This window comes from Centroberyx gerrardi, chromosome 9 (assembly GCF_048128805.1).
Source record: "Centroberyx gerrardi isolate f3 chromosome 9, fCenGer3.hap1.cur.20231027, whole genome shotgun sequence".
In the NCBI taxonomy this organism is placed as follows: domain Eukaryota; kingdom Metazoa; phylum Chordata; class Actinopteri; order Beryciformes; family Berycidae; genus Centroberyx; species Centroberyx gerrardi.
The window spans coordinates 4,889,398-4,910,351 of record NC_136005.1 but is presented as its reverse complement, the minus strand read 5'-3'; the positions used below and the strand labels follow the sequence as shown (position 1 = coordinate 4,910,351).

Genomic DNA, 20,954 nt, shown 5'->3' with positions numbered 1-20,954 from the left:
GGTCGGCTCATTGAAAGGCATTTGGTTCTGCCTCAGGGGGGGCTAAAGAAGGGGGCAAAAGGGAGGGGGGGGGCTAAAAAAAAAAGACTAGTGGGACCAGAGAGGCCTAAGCACTAGGTTCATTGCTGATTCAAGTCTCTCAGTGTCCCTCTGGCAAATGGATTTTCATAATGCTGAGACAATATGATTTTTTTTTCTGTTCCCCAGGTTTGCCCCAGTGCGAGTTTGATTGAATTTTACTCTGAAAACCTGGACTTAGTATTGCATATGCAAGGGAAAAAAACACTTTTTTATTTCTTTGAGTTATCCTTGGATACCCTCTGTTTCAGAATACGTACCAGCCAAGAAAACACTGTGTCAGTATATGCAAACTCTCTCGGACAGTCAGGTATAACCTATAGTACAGGGAGGGCACATTCTTAATCCTTATTCCCATTGATATAAACCTCCCTGCCTGTGCCCATCTACAGCGGGCCTCAAAGTCCGTAATAACACAGCCGCAGACAGGACCGACGGATGCAGGATGTAAATTTGTTTTCCCCTTCACCTCAGGACAAAGCCCCAGCGCCTTCCAGCCGGCATTAGACAACGAGAGAAGCTTGTCTCCCTCCTGCTCCGAGCGCCTTTTCTCTTGTTTATTTCATCAGACCTAAGGCGCTTTTCCCATCCTCTCAACATCTCTCGACCTCTTTCCATCGCCCCGCCGAGCCCGCCGACCCGTCCTTGGGCGACAGGACAGGACCAGCCGCTACCTGCTTAGCTTAACAACAATAGCAATGTTGTCGGCAGAGGTTTAGATTTGACTTAATATATCCCCAACTGGACCGTCCTTGCTTAATTCTCTTTCATAGCCGCGTGGTGTTTGGCCCCCCGAGTGGCTAAAGGGGGGGCGGTTTGACGAGCCGGCGAGCAAATTAAGCCTTCATGCTTTATTCTGACACGCTGACAAAAGCCTGTCCCCACTGGTGGCTTGTTTTCTGAACCAGGAACTATGAGACAGTTGTTATTATGCATTGTTAGCGCTGAGGATATTTGGCCTCTGGACATCGGGCTCTATGTTAGCTTTAGGGCATGTATGCTATGCTATTGAAATAAAGGGTCACTGTACACTGTTGAAATGAAGGGTCACTGTTAAGCGCCTAATGAGGCCTTTGTTAAATGGATGAAAAAAATTATTGAGCATAAAGTGTACTTTAGATCATTCTGGCCCATGAAGACTTCCCGTGTGAAGGCCTCTGAACTATACCTTTCATTTAAAGTTAGCTATACAGGTGCTGTAAGGTGCTCTAGATAGAATATGTAAGATTGTTATATTATAATAATGGTATATATGTTCTTGTGTGGAGGCACCAACCACTGTCATCCAACTTCTGTGAATAAATTAACCCCCAGTTCACAATAAAATCAGCTCCCCTTGTAGAATGAAGGGGGAAGAATCAAAAAGAAGAAAGTTATGTTAAGACCCCATCTTACCTACAGCTAATCTCCTATCAGAAATAACCTCTTTTAACACCCAGTGTGTGTGTGTGTGTGTGTATCAAGCCTTGTATCTTTATTAGAGATCAAAATCCAGCTGTAGGTTGATAACGGCCCAAAGTGACGACCTATAAACTCTCCCGTACTTAAATACGCTCCGTTTGTAGCCTGCGATAGCGCTGCTGTGATGCTAGCTAGCCTGTTAGCCTTTGGTGTATCCCGCCTCAAAGACCCCTATTAAATGTTAAGAGGCGTACAGCCCCGGGTTTTACCCCCCGTTTTCTCTCTCCTCTAATGTGGAGGCGTCGTGGAGGAGGAGGGGGGGGAATTCCCCAAATGGGAGTTGGAGGAAAACAAGGAAGTGGAGAGCTCCGGGGAGCAGGGAGGCTTGTTTGCTAGCGAGCTAGGTGGATAGATACTGCAGATAAGGACTGTAATGCTCTAATGGGGAAGCAGAGCCTCCTGTAGGAAAAAACACACATCCACGTGAAACGCTGTCAGTGGGGTACTGACGGTGAACTGACGGCTGAGGTGAATGTTTGTGTGTCTAGGTGTGTGTGTGTGTGTGTGTGTTTGAGATAGATGGTTACAGTGGATACTTCATGTATTTGTGTGTGTATAAGGGCAAAGGGAGGGCGAAGGGAGGGAAATTTTATTTTTTCTCAACCAAAATAACATCACATACAAAGCCTAGTTTACGTATCAGAGCAGTGCACGATAACTGAGATAATAGGCTACTTAGACGATGACCATGCGGCCGTTGCCTCTTGCCCTATTGCCCCTTACTGCCCTGTTTTTAACACACACACACACACACACACACACACACACACACACACATTCTCCCAATAAACAGGTAGCTCTACACATTGGCTTATCCTTCCTCCAGGATAGATAGTCGGCCCAGAGACCTCACTTGGCCTCTTCCATCCCACCCAGAGTCAAGGGTTACTGGGTTCTCTTCCTTCGCCGCCCCCCTCCCTGATTGGAGCCGCGCTGACAGGCAGGTTAATAATGAATAAAGTAGCAATAGACAGTGTTGGCTTGATAACAGTCCAATAGTGTGCCATAAACACAACTCGGCCCTAGCTGCAGCCACTCCTCGCTCTTTGAAGCGCCGCTGCCGTTGTAAAAAAGTGCCTCGGCTTTGATAGGCTCGTATAAACGCTTGTGAAAATCCCATTGGAGAGGCGAGCCCCGATTCCCGCCTATACAGGAAGTGACTACTTTGTCTTCCACTCACGTTTAATTGGCCGAGTTTACTGACAGCGCTTGACTCAATAACTGTTTATGACTCGGGAGTTTTATGTGTTGTTTTTGGACCCGGCAGGAAACACATGTTCTAAAGTTTAAAAGGTAGAGCGAATCGGCAGCATGTGACTTCGAGGTTTATTGATTGGGGCACTAAAGCTGTAATGGTCAGAGAACACGGTGTTGTTTTGTCATGGATATTACGTTATTACAGCAGAGGCTTCAAGTAAACATCCTCATTTCAGTATTCATCAAGGAGGGAAAAAACTGCTGATCTATATTTTTTATTTACAATTTGGGCATTTATCTGATGCTCTTATCCAGAGCGAATCATAAAGTGAGTAGAGGAGACATTACCCCTTATGGTTATTGTTACATTTTCATTTTTTCATTTTATGCATTTAGCTGACAGTCTTACTCAGAGGGACCCATAATGAGTGAGTAGGGGGTTCAGTGCCTTGCTCAAGGTGAGAGAAATATGTTTTCCCACCACAAAGGGATTACCTGAAGGAGAAACGACTAGAAGCAGGTAGTAGTTGGATATTGAAATAGCGCGATGGAAAGTGTTGTGGTCGGGCTGGTAGATGGACACAAACATTTGCCTTCAACTCCGATGACCTGGGTTCCCAACTCATGCCAAGAAGTTTTCTATAGTTTTCTTATTTAAGCATAACCAAAACATAAGTTGTTTTAGTTACCTAACCTTAATGTTTTAGTCGCCTAAACCTAACCCTAACCTTAACTGAAGTGTTTTATGACTAAACTTAACCATTAGCAAACCTTTTAACATGGAAAACAGGTGAAAATGGTTTGTCTACTTGGTGCTACTGTCACTTAATCCTTTCATAGTGGAGAAATGTAATACAAATTAGAGACTATAGACTATGTGCTGAGGTATAGTTCATATACAACTAGCTTCTATCACCAGGCTAAATTACTGTGCAGTACAGTGCTTCTCTACCTCTTTGGCATCTTACGCCCAAAAATAAAGTGATGCCTGCTTGCTCATGCAGACAATGGTGAACTTTGACACCAAATGATGATTCTTATTTTGCCTTTTCGGGCTATTTCAGTTGATTAATTATTGGAAGGAGTCGTTTTTTTTTCTGGTCAGAGCTTCTCCAGAGCAGAGCGTCCAATCTGTGAGGCATCAGCAAGATCACAGTGGAGTGATGGAGCGGGTATTTGCATGAGTGAATGCGCAGTGTGTCTGAATGCTGTGTGTGTGTGTATGTGTGTGTGTGTGTGTGTGTGTGTGTGTGTCCCTGGAGCAGGTTGATTGTAAGGGGTGGTGAAGGAGTCTAAGAGCAGCACACACACACACAGCACACACACACAAACACATACACACCTCGGTGAGTGAATCACAGCGCAGAGCAGATCTAGTCTAATTAAAAAGCACAGCTGTGAATTCAGGGGTTCTGTGAGAGAGAGAGAGAATGAGTGTGTGTGTGTGTGTGTGTGTGTGAGTGTGTGTGTGTGTGTGTACTCGCACGCTGGGTCGCTGGCTCCGGCGTGATCGGCCGTCAAACGAAACAATGTATTCCGCGGGACCTCGGGGTTTCCATTTGAGCGTTTGGACGCGGCGCTGCAGCGCACTGTGGCTGTTTTATGTGAAAAAAAGTTGATAATTAGTCCCACAGTGACTGAACGATGAGATGGAGGAGAAAGAGAGAGAGAGAGAGAGAGAGAGAGTGAGAGAGAGGAGGGGTGGGAGGGGGGTTGAAGAAGAAGGAGAGGAGCGCTTAGCACACTTAACGCTCCGACCTGACTCCGTCTGGGCGGCGTTGATCAAAATACGACTCTCGTTTTCCCCCCTATCCCCTCTCTCTCCTTCCTCGCCGCTCTCCCACCCTTCACTGATCAGTAAATTATCGTCAGTCCAGCCTTCTGATTTGATCAAAACGAGAGAATAATTCCTCTCCAGCCTCTCTGTTTACTCGCCCGGCTCTCCGCTCGCCCGCCGTCTTTGCAGAGAGGAGAAGATATCAAGCTATTGTCATCGGTCATCAGCGAGAGGAGTGTTGTGCTTTTTCTTTTTTTTTCTTCTTTTCTTTTTTGGAAGCCCTCTTTCATTATTTTTTCAAAAGGGGCCCTGGTAATAATTAGCAATTAAAATGCTGTCTTTTTGCCTCGTTTTCCCCCTAATTAGCTTGACAGAGACATTGGGTAGTAATTCTCTGTAGTTTTGGGTGCCCCCCCCCCCCCCCTCCCTCTTCACCCCTCCCTCCCTCCCTCCCTCCCCCCAACATACACATACACACCCATCAACCCTCCCTCTACACATACACACTCATGCAGACACACAGACAGACAAATCTTTCTGAGAAACCATGGCAACACCTCATGTTTTTGCCGTGATCTGTGCTCGCCTCGTCATGTTGCTGCATTAACCAAATCAAAGTCAAAAGGGGCTTGAAAACCCTGAATCGATTATTAAGCGGCGAGAGAAAACATTTCCCATCGACAGCGTCTGCACTGCTGAGAGCGCTTGTCCTCACTCATATTATATTACACTAAACAATTCACTTACGCTAAATAATTCTCACGACTCAAAAGTGCATTTGTAAAAATGTAATTCCTCATTATCCTTAACGCGGCCTGCTGAGGTTTCACATTCATCCTCATAAGCTTTTCAATTTCATTTCCCTGTCAAAACCTGATCCATGTCACAAGGTTTCCAGACTTTTCCCAGACCTTCCCAAGAATTTAAAGATTTTGATCGTTTGGTCTATCCTCAGTATGATGTATGTCGACTGTGGCTGGGCGATATGACTGTCAACTACTAGACCATATCGCTCTATGATGGAAGATTATTCCTCGCATTTTGTGAAGTGACAGCAGGTTATACAGACACAGAAAATGCACTGGGACTGAACGAGAATAAGTTCCCACGACTTTTTGGGCAACTCTTCCCAACTTTTCAAGACCAAGACCAAGTCTTTTATCTTGGATGGATAAGTAGGATACTGTTTGTATCCTACTTATCAAATAGAGCTGGACAATTAATCTAAAAAAAACAAATCGCAATATGAATTTCTGCAATTTCCAAAGGCTGCAAAAAAAAGTTCTAAAAAAATGTATGACAAGAAAAACGTGAAGATATGATGATCGCAGTTGAATATTGAATATAAATTGCAATATTCTGTCAAATAATCGATTTTTTGTCAATATCTTTCAGCCCTATTATCAAGATCTGTGAGCTTAAGTGTTGTCCCGTGTCTTGTCACTGATGTGCATCATGCTCTGCTACGTGTCGTCTTGTGTCCTCTGCTTGTGTTATTTTTTTTTTTTTGAAATATTTACTTTAATTCTAGATAGCCATAAATGACATTTGGCCAGGGACTGCGGATGAAAACGATCCTTTTTGAGATGAAACTATCTTTTTGGTCTAACTCTGGCACATCTACAGAAACGTGTACTGACCTGTGTGGGACGGCTGTGTGTGTTAACCCTAACCTCACACACTCTGTTCCTGTGTTGAGTCTATATTAATCCGTCTCAGTCTGTTGGTGGTGTGACCGCCGGTTCAGGAGTCTGATAGGGGGTCAGACAGCTGAGTGGCAGCAGGAAAAAGCACATGTCATGTTTGTTTGGAGGCTCCTTTGTCACCCCCCCCGCCCCCGCCCCCCCCTTCTACCCCTGCACCCCTCCCTTCCACCCCCCCCCCACCCCCCTTCCTGCCCTCCTCTTGGCCTTATTTAGCCCCCCGCCGTGTCACTGAGGGGTCAGGGTGAACACACACACACACACACACACACACGCTATAGACAAACTCCAATGCAAAACACACACCCACACACAAGCAGCCACACTTACACATTATGCCCCGAACACACACACACACACACACACACACATTCGAACACACACAGACTGTAATAGCATGGTAGAGTGCATCATAGATGGAGGTGCCTTGAAGGACTGGCTTCTCATTCTCTAGACCTCATTAGCTGCTGATTTATCTCCCCCTCCTCCCTCCTAATGCTCTGGGTGTGTGTGTGTGTGTGTGTGAGGGGAGGGGTGGGCAAACTGTGTGAGCGAGAGAGTGTGTGTGTGTATTTACATGGATTAGTGTATGTGTGAGAGAGAGAGAAAGGCAGAGATTGTGTGTGTGAGAGATAGAGTGGTTATATGTTAATGTAAGAGAGAAGTGAAGTAGTGAGTGTGTGTGTGTGTGTGTGTGGGGAGTAAGGGTGCCAATGGTCAGGAGAAGGTAGACTGCTTCAGGAGGCAGTGGAGTGTGTGTGTGTGTGTGTGTGTGTGTGTGTCAGCTGGTTCATTAGCGTACGATGGACGGTCCATTAGTGTGTGTGTGTGCGAGGGTGTGTGTGTGTGTGATTGGTCCGGAGGTGTCAGCTAGACACAGGGACTCCGTCATTCCACATTAGCCCTCCGTGAGCCCACTCAACCTGGGGTCAAACGGATTAATAAAAGATCACACACACACACACACACACACACACACACTGCTGGCTGATTCCATATTCTGTAGCCCTGTGCTTCATAATCATGAGAAGCACACACAGCGCCGCGCTCCACCATTATCCATTTAGCACATTTTTGTCTTGTCTTGCAATAATCTGCCCAAACCCCCAGTGAGCTTATTATTGTCAAGGAAAAGTGCTTATAGCTGTGCGGAAAGGGAGGATTTTGGACAGAGGGAACATACGCTAAAATTCATTTTGCACTAGAAATTAATGTTAGTAAAAAAAAAAAGAAGTCTTGTCACCAAGATAAGTTTCTGCACTTTTATTGCACTTGGCAATTAAAGTGATTCTTATTGTTTTCCATGAGAATAATGCTTTTTAAAAACTTTATCTCTGGATTTTGTTCACTAATAATAACTATACGTTCTGTTTTGTTTTGGTAAAATAGAGGACGGTGAAGAAGAAGAGCAGCTCCACCACTAATACGGCTGTAATTCTGCCCTACATAATTCATTTACTCCTGGGGAATGAATGAATCTCTCAGGAGTACAGCCTTTTTTTTTTTTTTTTTTTTTTTTGCCCTCACCTGATTCCCTCTACATCACACTCTCAAGAGACGATTCAGAGGAGAAGAAGGGAGGGGAGGAGGGGGGGGGGGTTTCGTCATGCGGTGCAATTTTAAAGTCCTCTTTAAAGTAAAAACGAGCTGCAACCAAGGAATTCAACCTGTAACCCTGCTCACTGATAAATGAGAACACAAATTACCCAAACGCTGCATTTAAGGACACTCTAACCTCTAAATACAACTTGCGGGATAGCTTTTACCAGGCTTCAACAAAAAATGTCCAATGTTACATATGTGGAGCGATGAATTTCAAAAAGCTGTAACTCAACTGATAATTAATCATTTAAAATAAAATGTAGGCCTATACAATTTCTGTCTAGACTTCTTATGAGTATAATGAAATGACAAGATACGTACCTTTTTGATAAATATTTTGGATTTATCAGGAGTAAGATACACTTGGTACAATTCAAATTTTTGTCATTTTCTTTGGATTTTTCATTGTAAGACAGGCTAGAAACCAGGCAAGAAAAAAGAGAGATACCTGAAAAAGATGGTTGTGGTGTGGGTGTAGGTCAATTCAGTAATATTATAAGTAAAAGTGAATAGAGCCTGTTTAAAGCCCTGAAGAAGACCTACAGTAGTCGAAACATGTTGGCTTTTTTTTAATGATGCCACTACAAATAAAGGCTTTTTAAGTATTTTCTTCCTCGCGGTTATATTTTTATATTTGGAGTGCCTGGACTGTCCTTTTGTTTGCAAAAGTGAATAGACTTTAGTTCTAGACTCTGCTCCTACTAGCTACTAGCAAAGCAACTGCTGTTATGTAATGTTAACATGCAGCTACTAGCTACTAGCCACTAACGCTAGCTTCTGCTCAATATGTTTGCTAGTGGTGATTTTTAGCTGACCAGGTGCTAGCTAAAAAAACAACAAAATCGAACAAAATAATCGGTTCCCAGTCAAAAACGCCACAGAAATGAACCATGTCTATTCAGGTCTGTTCAGCTGTTCAGTCACTGTTGCCTAAAAGCTGTGGACCTCCAACATGGCTGCCAGAGGGTGCATTAGGCCCTCTGTTTCGCCTATACTCCATTTCTCTTTGCTGTATCCTTTTACCTGTCCGGCTTCCCCACAGGGATCATTAAAATTTCATCTTCATCTAACCAGCGCTTCCTTTTCTTCTCCCTCACTCCTCCAGATGTGAAGAACCTGGAGAACTTCCACCTGGTGGAGAGCGTGCAGGAGCAGGTGAACGCGGCGCTGCTGGACTACGTCATGTGCAACTACCCGCAGCAGACGGACAAGTTCGGCCAGCTGCTGCTCCGGCTGCCCGAGATCCGAGCCATCAGCCTGCAGGCCGAGGAATACCTGTACTACAAACACCTGAACGGCGACGTGCCCTGCAACAACCTGCTCATCGAGATGCTGCACGCCAAGAGGGCTTAGGGAGGGGGGACTGCGCTTTACCCACAATGCAACTGTGCGGGGGTCCCGAGATTCTCGCCGCAGCCCCCAAACTCCGCCCATGCTGATGCTTTCGCTAACCCCCGACCCAGCGTAGACTGTGTGACGATTCGGGGGGGGGGTGGAGCGTTAGCATCTTGTTTATTTTCAACTCATTTTGACGGTCAAGTGACACTTGAAGTACAGATTTGGACAAATACACACACACACACACACAGACTGACACAGCACACACACACACACACACACACACACAGCATATGAATCCCTTTACTCTGAGAAAAAACAAAACTCTGGAAGCGCTGGTTCTCCTCAACCGTGCCGATTCTCAGAAAGAGACGATATTGAAAGGAAAGAAGAAAAAAAAAACTCTTGAAAGAAACTCTGCATTTGACTCTTCTAGTCTGCACAGACACAGACTATCAAGGTGATGCAAAGACTGGCAGGCTGTAACTTTAAGAACAAACAACCCCTTGAGTATTTTCCCGCCCTTTTTGTGCTGAGAAAGGAAGCTCCGGCCCACCGGCGGCGAGGGACTGGTGACGGGCGGTGGGTCATTTTGGCGGACGGTCCTGCGGTGCGCTCTCTCTTTGAAGCCGGCTTCTAGCTGCCGGTGTTGGTACTGTAAAAACAAGCGGGCAGGCATGTCAGCCGGGCCGGAGACTCTTATCTACCTACCTAACTACCGTCACGTCTGTTTTGAAGTCACACAAGATGGCCGCCGAGGCAGCTTGACAAGCAACTGACAGTACAAATGTCCCGGGCCTTGTGCAGAGCCGCTCACCCCCCTAAAAAAGAACCTTCCAGTAACAAACAGAAATGAAAAACAGGACAAATAAGAAGAAAAATAAAGTAAGTTTTTTGGGAAAAAATGGCAGTTGTTTCCTCCTCACGGTCACATTGTGGTCCCCCCTTTTTCTTATTCCACCTCCCCGAAACATCTTTCACTGTGTACCTCAGAAAGACCAGTTTTAAAAACACGTAGATGAATTCAGTGAATATTGTCAGTTGAATCAAATGTATTTATAACCAATTTTTCCCGCCAAAAAAAATAACAAATACACCCTCCCTTTTGTTAAAACTGGAACAAAAAAAAAAGTGTGATTCTGGAGGATCGAGCCGCCTCTGTCCGGACAGACCAAAGCCTGCAGAACAGACCAGAACAGACCAGAACAGACCAGAACAGACCAGACCAGAAGAGGGAAGTGACAAACACCTTAACTATCAGTATTATAAGAGAAAAAAAGATTTGTGATGTCACAGTTATGTGAGTCTTGCCTTATTTCATTACCATGCTAGCTAACCGTGCAGATGTGAATGAAAATATGTACAAATATATATATAAAGTATTAATGTTGTAAAAAATTAAAAAAAGAATAATTCAAGAGGTGTTTACATTCATGTGGTCATATGGGAGAGAACTGTGATGAAGCATAAATTGCAAAGCAATGATTTCCTAAAAAATGAAATTAACGAAATGAAAAAAAAAAAAAAAAGATCCTTCTGGTTTGCTTTCTTTGGTGTGTGTACAGTGTTTTACTCTTATTTTTTTATTTCTTTTGAGCAGTACTTAAATTATGTCGTGAGACACTAAAATCAGAAAGGAATCACACTTAAAATTTTAATTTCTATCTGTGTCTGTTGGCATTCAAACATTTTGTTTCTTTTGCATTGCTGTATAAGGGTTCCGTTTCAGTTTCCAACCGTTTTTTGTAGAACTTTTCTTTTTTTTACAGTGCTCTGCCTTTTTGATGTACAGTATGTCACTGGTTACGGCTTAATAATGAAGATAATTTATTGCGTCTCTGGGTTTCCATCTTTGTGTTACACGACGTGAGGTGTCCACGCCAGAATAAATTTGTTTACTGTAGCATGTTCTGTTTTTTTCCCCCAAATAGTTGTTCTGAGATGCAGTTCAGGAGCAGAAATAATGATCATAAAAAAAATATCACCGCAATTTTTTTCCTTCTTTCCTTTTTTTTTTTTTTTTAAATGTTTATGGAAGTCTGTACATTGAAAAGAGTATTGTATTTAAGCGAGTAGGTGTGAATGATGTCCGTGCCACATCAGTTTCTTCTTATTGAATTTCAAACTGCATCGTTGTTCTGTCCGGTTTGCTCTGATACCAAAGACTGCATCTGTCCCCTGTGAGCTGTGATTTCTGGTATTGTGTCCAAAACGAACAAAACCGGCTCTTTATTTTCCCGCCATCGTGAAGTTTGGCGTCCCAAATTATCCCCTAATGTGGAATCCTACACATGTAGTTGTTGTTACCGGTTTTACCAAAATGTCCCGACACACGACAACAACCTGTGGTGTTTTATCTGTCTCCCTGTCGCCGAGGCACAGAATGATCAAAAAAGTCTTTCAATGGCATGTTTATTGTACAGTACGTTCATTTCAATGCCATCACATTCATTCTACACCTGTCAGTGATGGAATAAGGTCCATTTTCTTCCTTTCCCCCCCCCACAAAGATATGAAAACATCTCTGCGTTGCTGAGTGTTGGTGGTAAAATTCATTCAGTATTCATTCGAACAAAGACGTGTTTTTTAACAAGACGTGCAAAAAGCCCTTTTGGCGAAACATTTGGCTTTAACTTCATGACATAATTAAGCTTGTCTTGATCCCCGACCCCCTCCTTATTAATTGTGTCTATTGATCAGACAATCTTTTATCCTCTTTTATCTTTTATCTTTTAACCTCCCTCCTCCTCCTCCTCCTCCTCTTCCTCCTCCTCCTCCTCCTCCATCTCAGATTCTGTGTTTAGGTTCTGCAGCTGCCTTGGACTTCCTCAAACATACGGGCAAAACCCCATACCATGTGCATGCAATACAGTCACACACACACACACACACACACATGCAGCCATTGCACAAGTCCCACTTTTTTTCTTTTTACTAGAAGCTTGCTGCACTCCTGCTCCATCCCCAAGAGGAGTTATTTGGGGGGGAAAAAAAGTGAAGTTTTGCTGTCTTTTCAGCTGTCAGATGTCATAAGGAATAGTCTGATAACCTGGTTAATAGGTTTATAGGATATAATAAGGTTTGTTTTACAATATACTCATTTGAATCTAGTGTGTAAGGTGCAAGACGGACTTGTATGCAGGATAGATGCAGCAGAAACACATGGGGGACTTCTGTAATGGCTGCCTTTGTGTATTCACATTCTCATTTACATACACAAAAAGGACAAAATGCTGACCCTCCTTCCGCTTGTCTATGACCTTTGCCCCCTGCTGTCATTCTGACCGCCCCTCTCACATCACTTCCTGGTCCTGGGGAGTGTTTCTCTGAAGCTGATGGAATTTTTCCTCATATTTCAATAAATAATTATTATGCTTACAACGCCGTTCTCTCGCTTCCTCCGCTCACTCATGCTGTCCAGTTCCATCTGATTAATTTGGGGGTTATAAGATATTCAGTCACATAACAGTCTGTAGTGTTCTTATATTGAAATGATATTTAGGAATGAGGAGATTCATTCCCAAGCGATATCCAGCTTTAGAATACAAATGTTTTACTCCTTGGTGCAAAAATATAGATTTCTACACCTCATTTGGAGGGAAAAAGACATTTAATAACTAATAACTTGAATATTTTTCAAAATTACTTTTTTGAAAGAATTTGAAAGAGTAGATATTGCTTTTATCAAATGGTGGATATCTCATTTTTGGAATGAATTTCTTCAAATACGTTTTTTCCCACTATGAATGTTAGGTAAGGAGGTTTAACTGCACTCTTGGTCTGTCTCTGCAGACATTCCTCCATATCTACAGAGTTCATGGATATAATCAAAAATGAATCACAATGAATTTGTGTTAAAAAATATATATAAACATGAGGGGAAAGAAGCAGACGAGGAGAAGGCTGTACAGTATTACTCACCTTTTATAACACACCGCAGTGCTACCACACACATTACCGGACCATATAAATCTTTTACAAGCGAATGTACAGCAAGTGCAGCCATGAAACATGAACAGACAAGAAACAGAAAAAACAGTCACTGACACAGGAAATTTAACACATAAAGATACGAAAGAATACAAAGAAATTGGATGAGGAAAAAATGGAAAAACCAACGTTTACATTTTAGGCATTTAGCTCAGACTCTTATCCAGAGTGTCTTAAAATGAGTGCAACAGTAGAATAAGATTAAAGTCCGAGATCACTGACAATACAAGCAAACAATATTAATGAGATGCTCAGAGACACAGAGGTAACAAATCTTCCTGCGTCTCTAGAATGAAGAAGAAAAAAAGAGCCAGAATAAAAACAAAAAAAAAAATGATTTAATCAATTCTTAATTAACTGAAAATAAAAAATAAAAAATCACCAAATCAAATGACGGTCACCGTGGCGACGGCCCGGGTCAGTCCACGTAGACGAGGCCGTAGCTTTTCGGAGGCGCGGGGCTGCGAGGGAAACAGGAAGTGGTAAACTCGAGCTCCATGGGAACGTGGAGGCTGCAGCCGGCCGGCGAGGCGTCGGGAGGCTCCTGGACGGAGAGAGAGGCACACGGGACTGAGGTCGGAAAACACAGCGGTGAAATCACAGCTGCAGATTTTGGTGGGAGAAAGGAGAACATGAACAAATGAATCTCCGTCTGAAAATGCTGACCCCTGATCTGACAAAAAAATTGCTGGTTATGAAAGTAAAGCACATTTTTGGCTTTCTCTTAAAAGTTTTCAGTCTCTGCTTACATAATAGTTTTTGCACTATCTGCCTTTTGAATGACAAATTCATGAATTTCAAGTAGCAAAAATATTTCCAAAGACGATAAACAATGTTTTAAAATGAAAACCCTCAACAAAGCCCACCAATCCATGAGTGAATGAACCTGAATTAATGAGGTCTTCTAGCCTAGTGTTGGAAATTATTTCACAAAAAAAAGCATTTTAAAGTTTAAAGGTAAAGCTCTGCCCACTCTCTCTCTCTCCCTCTCCTCTCCCTTTGAGTTTTCATAAAAACTCCTCTCCCTTTGAGTTTTCATAAAAATGAGACATCCACTATTTGAAAAACCAGACTGCCACTATTACACACTGATTGCTGGCATGAAGGTAACATGAGTCATCTAAAGACCTTTGTTACAAAACAACAAAGCTTTTGAGGTTATAATCGTCAGCTAAATGAAGTGAAAAATAATTTTCATTATCATCTTCTTGTATTTTACATTACACACAAGGCATAACAGTAAATGAAAGAGACAGGTGAGACATCGAACCAAGTACAGAGTTTTTCCTTTCATATACCTCAGCCGACACACACACACACACACACACACACACACTCATGTACTCACCCAGCCATTGTTCAACACTTACAGACTCACATCCTCTGGGTTGAATGTAAATTTTGCCCTTCTAAAATGGGAAACCTTGAATAGTTGTCTATACTCTGTAATTATAATATTGGGAATCTAATGACTATTGGATAAAGTTTCACTGCACCCTTTACTTAACAGAAGTACAACAACAAATGCTGACTTTGTCTCTGTAATCCAGTACTGTATGTGCAGCTGACTCTCAAATTTTCTACATTTTCAGGATTTTTCCAAGCCGAAATCCAGCAATTATCCCCGACAAGTCTCGAAAAACGTCTCATTGCTTTGTGCAAATGTAATAAAATCCTGAACTTTTGACCATCTATTTGCTAATTTTTTTTTTTTTTCTCTCTCTCCACAAAGCAAATGATATGCTGAGGCGGTGATGATCGCGTTAGCGGTGTTGCGGTGCGGCATTAAGGATGCCGGTCACAGCCGGGCAAGCGGCCAGCTCCATCCCCGGCGCACAGCGTTGGAATCCTCACTCGGAGCTTGGCTTGCAGTGCCTGGCCTCCTGTCTGTAAATGTGTTAAACCTGCTTTCACTCGCCATGAATTTGTATAAATAATGTATATACATTTATCCGCAGACTCTAACAAGTGCAGCCTCAGGTGAAAATACTCAGAAATGCATGCTACGCGCATCCCCGAAGGTAGACACCAGCTCCGAGCCGACTAGCTCAAAAGATAACCGAACAGAGAGGAGGAAAAAAAAAACACACAAATGAATAAGTTGCCAAAAGCAACACAAAACACACACATACACAGACGCAGTTTTGCTCACACACACACACACACAACCAGATGCAGTGCTGTCAGTTTCTAAACGAGTTTTCCCTTCCGTCGCGCAAACAGCCCGAAGTTCTGTCTGCCAGTGCTGTGTGAAGCTCTTAAACTCTGGGACCACATCATACGTGTTTACCGAGATGCGCTTGTACGTTTCCCTGCATTGTCAAAGCGCAGTCAAAGAGAAAAGGGACTGAGGGCAAAAGGAAAAAAAAAAAAAGCTTCTGGAAGTGTTCCAAGAGTGGAAGAAGAAGGTGCCACTGAACAAAAGCGGGAGCCGGAGTAAGACAGCTGGGCGTTTGGAGCCTGGAGGAGACGCAGGCCCGAGCAGAGCCACAGCCCGGCCCCGGAATTAACTTGTCTTCGCCGGATAGATCAATAAGGGGTCACCCACGAGGCGATCACATCTGAACGCCTTGGTTAGACGCAGTCTTTGGTTTCGCCCTTTCCCGAACTTTGTCCCTGCTGGCCACCGTACGCTCTCTGACCGTCAGCAAATCGAATCAATGGCTCTGTATCAAACTGGCTGCTGATTGGCTGTTCTCTTCAACTGTAATTTTGAATTCTGTTGCACTTGATTAGTTACAAACTTGATCGACTGTATAAGTGAGTGAGCAAGTTTTAAATTAACACACAGTACCTGATTGTATACATGAAACAGCATTGAAAACAAACAGGCAGGGTGATATATTTATATGAAAAACATATATTAATTATTTTGGCTGACAAAAATTATTCTTGGCAGGTGAGACAAAAAGTTAATTTCAGACTCTGGCCACAACATTTAAAGGAGGATAGGACTGTGACAGCAGCCACAGGTATTACCCTCTGCCCCATCAGAAGATCAGATCTGGGTTAAATATCAGATTTTTCTGCTTGTTTTGGCTTTCTTATGCATCATCTTATTATACCCAGCAAGCATTTCACAGACAGCGACATACAGGAGTTGGCCAAGTTCAACGGCAATCCAAACAAGCACAACATTTCAGAATTTGATATTACAGCACTGTGAAAATTCATATTAAGATCGCTTTAGAAACTGTTTTGAACTGACATCAGAAAGATATTTAGGTCCTTATTTCACAAAACGATGCAGGCAACAGCTCCGGACGTCTCCACTTCTGTTTTGACGCTACATTTATACGGGTTTTAAACGTTGACGCAGGCCGTCGGAACATCTATCTATTATCATGTCCACAGTTATCCATGAAACATGTGAAACCGTTCTGTTAGCAGGTTGATTAAATGTGCAATCCATTAGTTTCTCTCTCTTCTATCCGGCCCAAACAAGCCAGCAGAAAGCTTGTTCATTCTCTGCTTTACAATCTACGGCCTTTTTCTCCTCCAGGTTCATTCTGTTGCAGTTTTGTAGACGGTCGATCAATTCCATAACACCAAAATCAAGTCAATACGCTATAAATGTATAAAAACGGACTTGAAATAGTCTCCATAGCCAGAGACATCGTCACGTTCACTCACCTGTTTCAATGTTAAAGCCGGTGGAAGCTCACTGATGCCGAGCGAGGAGGCTGAAAACAAACGGCACAACTCTTCAGAGAGGCAATTAGCCAAGTTTCTAATCACTTACGCCAAACAGTGACCGGGGGGCCCCGTTGTTTGGCAGCCTGACGGACAAACTTTAAAAATGTAAAGATCAAATTAATAGGCAAGCGTTTTTAAATGGGAACACTCGCCATTGTTATGCAAAACCCTCAGTGCGGCATGCAAAACAAATACATTGAGGTTTGGAGATGGAATGGTCGAAGGCCGCTGCCGTTTCATTTCAAAGCATGCATTATACATCACTGCGCATAAAGAGGAAGCCTACAGCATTAAGATGTTTTTTTTCTATGATGATTATCCTTTATTAGTCATTAAAAAGAGAGAGAGAGACAGAAAAAATACAACTTTTAAGCACCTGAACCTCGCTGCCAGCATTCCATTAATTGCCTGCACAATGGGGAGAGCCTTTGGAGATTTTTCAATTTCAAAAAATGAGGAGTATGCATTCAGTCGTGCTCATGTTATACCGGCACTTAAATCCTACAGAGCTCACATAAAAAAGGACTCAAGGTTGCATCCGATTGAAAGCCCCCAACTACAGCCACTTCAGAAATCCATTTAGCGAGCGGGGGGCTAGAACATCTAATTCAAACACAGTCGCCCTGTTAAAACGGTTGCGCCAACGTCTTTTAAAAACACACACACACACACACGCGCACACACATACACACTCTTTTCTCCCGTGTTTGCTCGGCTCCGTTGTAAGAGCGATGAACCTGGCGCGCGGAGGAGAACGCAAGACACAAAGGCTTAATCTCGCTTAATCTCGCCAGACCACAGCCAAGTGGCGAAGGTGAATGCTTGACTGCACGCGGAATCTGACCTTTGCTTCGCCGAAGGCAAAAAGAGGCGAGAGTGAAAGAGGCGCGGGGCGGCGGGAGTAAGACGACAACCTGAATGTCACGACACCGCTCTTCAGGCCCCTCCCCTCCCCCGCCCCGCCACCTAACGCCCGATTCAAGAAAACACAGATTTTGATGAATACCTCACCAAATAAAAAAAAAAAAAACAAGGAAAAACACATTCAAGGTCCCGCGATCACGGTCTCGAACAATATAAACATTCAATGCATGCAGCAGGAAAAAAAAACACACGGTTAAAGGATTGTCAGTCACTGCGCTGTTGATGATAGATGTGCAAGAGTCCTTAGGAGAGTGGGTTTGTTATTCACTCTAAAATGAATTCGGCGTACTTATGGATGCCATTAATGGAGTCCTATGGATGCTTTAAGTCAACATGTAAACAACTTATCCTCGGAGGACATGCACAAGGCTTCGAACTCAAGAGTCTGTTTGTCAGGGAAATGCGGCTTTGTCAGTTGACAATTGACAACTGACATGTTGATAACAAAAGGTCAGCCCTCATGGACAAGTTACAGCGGATTGAAATGAGAAAAAAAAAAAGGTAAAAGTATGACTACATGCAGAGCGAGACAATTTTTGACAGGGATGTGACATGCCGTACAAGCTCTAGACACCAAAGAGTACGTTTCTCCTTGAGAAAAAGTTTTGTGTAACCCTTTATTTTATCCAGGGAAGATTGCCTGGCAACACCGAGCGTCACGTTCAGTTAGACTTCACACTCTGAGCAGCTCCACTGCAGCACACTGAGGGCTACCTTGCTCAGAGGGAACTTGATGGTAGCTGTTAAAGGATAAGTTCAGAGATTTTGGGCCTATATATAATTTGTCTTTTACATACCTGCAGTACTAGGGCGGAAAGATATTGACAAAAAATGTAATTGCAATTATTTGACAGAATATTGCAATTGCGATTTAAACTGCGATTCATATCATCACAAGTTTTTCTTGTCATAAATCTTTTAGAACTTAAATTTTTTTTTAAAGAAAAGTGATTTTTTTAAAAAACAAAACAAAAAAAAACAATAGATGTCAGTGTGCAGGATTTCTTGAGATTAAGTATGATGAAATTTCACCATATTGGTGCAAATTGCACCATATTGGTGCAAATTTCACCAATATTGTACTTGATTCAGGGACCAAAGATAACCTGCAGCTCTAAAGCACCTTGTTTAGAAATCCATTTTGGACGCTCCTCTCTCTTAAGCAATTAATTGCAGCCTCTGCGATTTGGAAAATTGCAGACATTCATCTTGTGATTTTGATTTTCTTTTGATTAATTGTTCAGCTCTACTTGGACCCACAGACAATATTGTCTCCAGAGTCAGCTGTGGGTTGAAGCAGCGAGCTCCGCTGCCTCTTGCTGCAACAATGAGTCCAAACTGTTTGTCAAAATATCTCCAAAAAAGCCAGTCTGTGAAAACGATACGGAGAGCGACTGACGTATTTCTCTCCACGGCCTGGAAAGCAGCGGCACCGTTTCCACAGCGGATCGTCTTCTACCGAACTCTACTGTTTACAGTCTGACCTGACCGTCCAGAACTAGATCACTCCGCCGTAACGCCCTTTCACCCCACAGCGCTCTGTGCTGCGGCAGAGAAAAATATTCCTGTGATTTCACGAACAAATAAAGGCCACTGTCCTCTCCACCGCGCCCACGGCCCGCATTGATCCTCCCGATCCAAGCCCCAGACGCCCGGTGACGCATCGGCGTTGGGACCCCCGCTGAAATCTCGGCCGGATCACCGGGAACAAATCGGCGCCCAGCTATCGGCACCGGCCGGCACCGTGCCCCCGGGAAACTCCGGGAAGCGTCGGCAGTAAGCCCTCGGCGCGCCGAAACCTCCATGCTTGTCTGTGTCTCTCTCTCCGCCGACAGAACAGAGGGCTGTCAGGTGGACTGAGCTTGCGCATATGCATCGAAATAAACAACGTATAATTGTATAGATTCTACTTTAGCTTCAGTTAGCTTCAGTTAGCTTCAGCTTACATGTAAACAACGGTGGATACCGGTAAACTCCTGGTGCCTGTTTGTATCTGTAGTTTGTAGTAACGTGCAAGTGCCACAAGACGGCTCGGCCGGCGGAAGTCTCTGGAGTGTGCCGTCGTCGATTACCGTAATTATCATAATGCATTGTAGTAACAAAAAAACGTCTACCTAACGTACCCCAACAGAAGCAGATCAGAAAACAAGGAGGCTTCGTACTAAAATATGAGCAAATATACTTATCAAACAGAGGGAATTAGAAATAAAGGCCTGTCTCTAATATAAGCCTGCTTCCAATAAAGGCCTGGTACCCTCTGCAGTTGAGGTAAATAAAGGCCCGGGCCAATATTAGAGGAAATACGGTAGTCCATATAGGTTGAATCACTATTGTGTATCAATCAGTAATAGAAAGTAGCAAAACGAACATTACAGTATTTGAATTAACATAATGCGGGTTATTACTGAATACTGAACTTCAGCTAATGATTTTTGTTTTCTAAATGGATTCTGTTCAATATAATATATTTTAAAAAATCCTTTTCACATGACATCTCTCTGTCTCTCTCGCACATCTTTCTCCACACACACAAACACACACACACAAACACACACATATCCATCCATACTCTACTGCCTGTATGGATTGGGGGATGGGGGGGTGGGGATGGGATGGGGGGGTGGGGATGGGGTTGGGGGGTGGGGATGGGGATGGGGGGGCTCAGATCCCATCAGATCTAACCAGCGCAGGCCTGGTCGGGGTCTCCTGGGTCCACCAGCGGCCTTGAGTTGAGACCTACTGATGGAAAGCTGAGGAAACAACATAGAACAGGAGAGCTGGATGGGCTTACACCACCAATCACACACACACACACACACACACACACACACACACACACTAGAGTATATAAAGCAGAACAGCAGTTACTTACATATCTATCTATCTATCTATCTATCTGTCTGCCTGTCTACATACAAAAATGTATTAAAATGAGTATAAATACACAGTCAAACAGACACTTGAATGCCTTGGCAACTGAATGACTTCTTCCATCAAGGCCCTCCGACTTTACCGCTACCTGCCTGAGGAGGTGAAAAACACACTTTTACAGACTGGCCTTAATGTAAGACTTTTATTGAGGTGTCTTTTCTCTGTCTTTAACTTTGATGTTTTGTGTTTACAATGCTGCTTTTGTTTTGACTGCAAAGTGCTATGTAAATGCTGATAAACAAATAAAGTTATAAATT

General features: G+C 43.4%; 2 protein-coding genes across 2 annotated transcripts in view; one reads left to right on the top strand and one right to left on the bottom strand.

Annotated features, from left to right (window-relative positions):
- Positions 1-9,171, top strand: part of nr5a2 (nuclear receptor subfamily 5, group A, member 2) — an 82,466-nt gene extending 73,295 nt beyond the window's left edge. Inside the window, exon 7 of the mRNA XM_071925567.1 lies at positions 8,924-9,171. Within this exon, the coding sequence (XP_071781668.1) occupies positions 8,924-9,171 (248 nt within the window). The remainder of the gene's footprint in view (positions 1-8,923) is intronic.
- Positions 9,172-13,564: 4,393 nt separating this feature from the next.
- The window catches only part of LOC139931926 (adhesion G protein-coupled receptor D2), a 113,402-nt gene continuing 106,012 nt past the window's right edge, over positions 13,565-20,954 (bottom strand). Inside the window, exon 24 of the mRNA XM_071925564.2 lies at positions 13,565-13,690. Coding sequence (XP_071781665.2) covers positions 13,565-13,690 — 126 coding nt within the window. The remainder of the gene's footprint in view (positions 13,691-20,954) is intronic.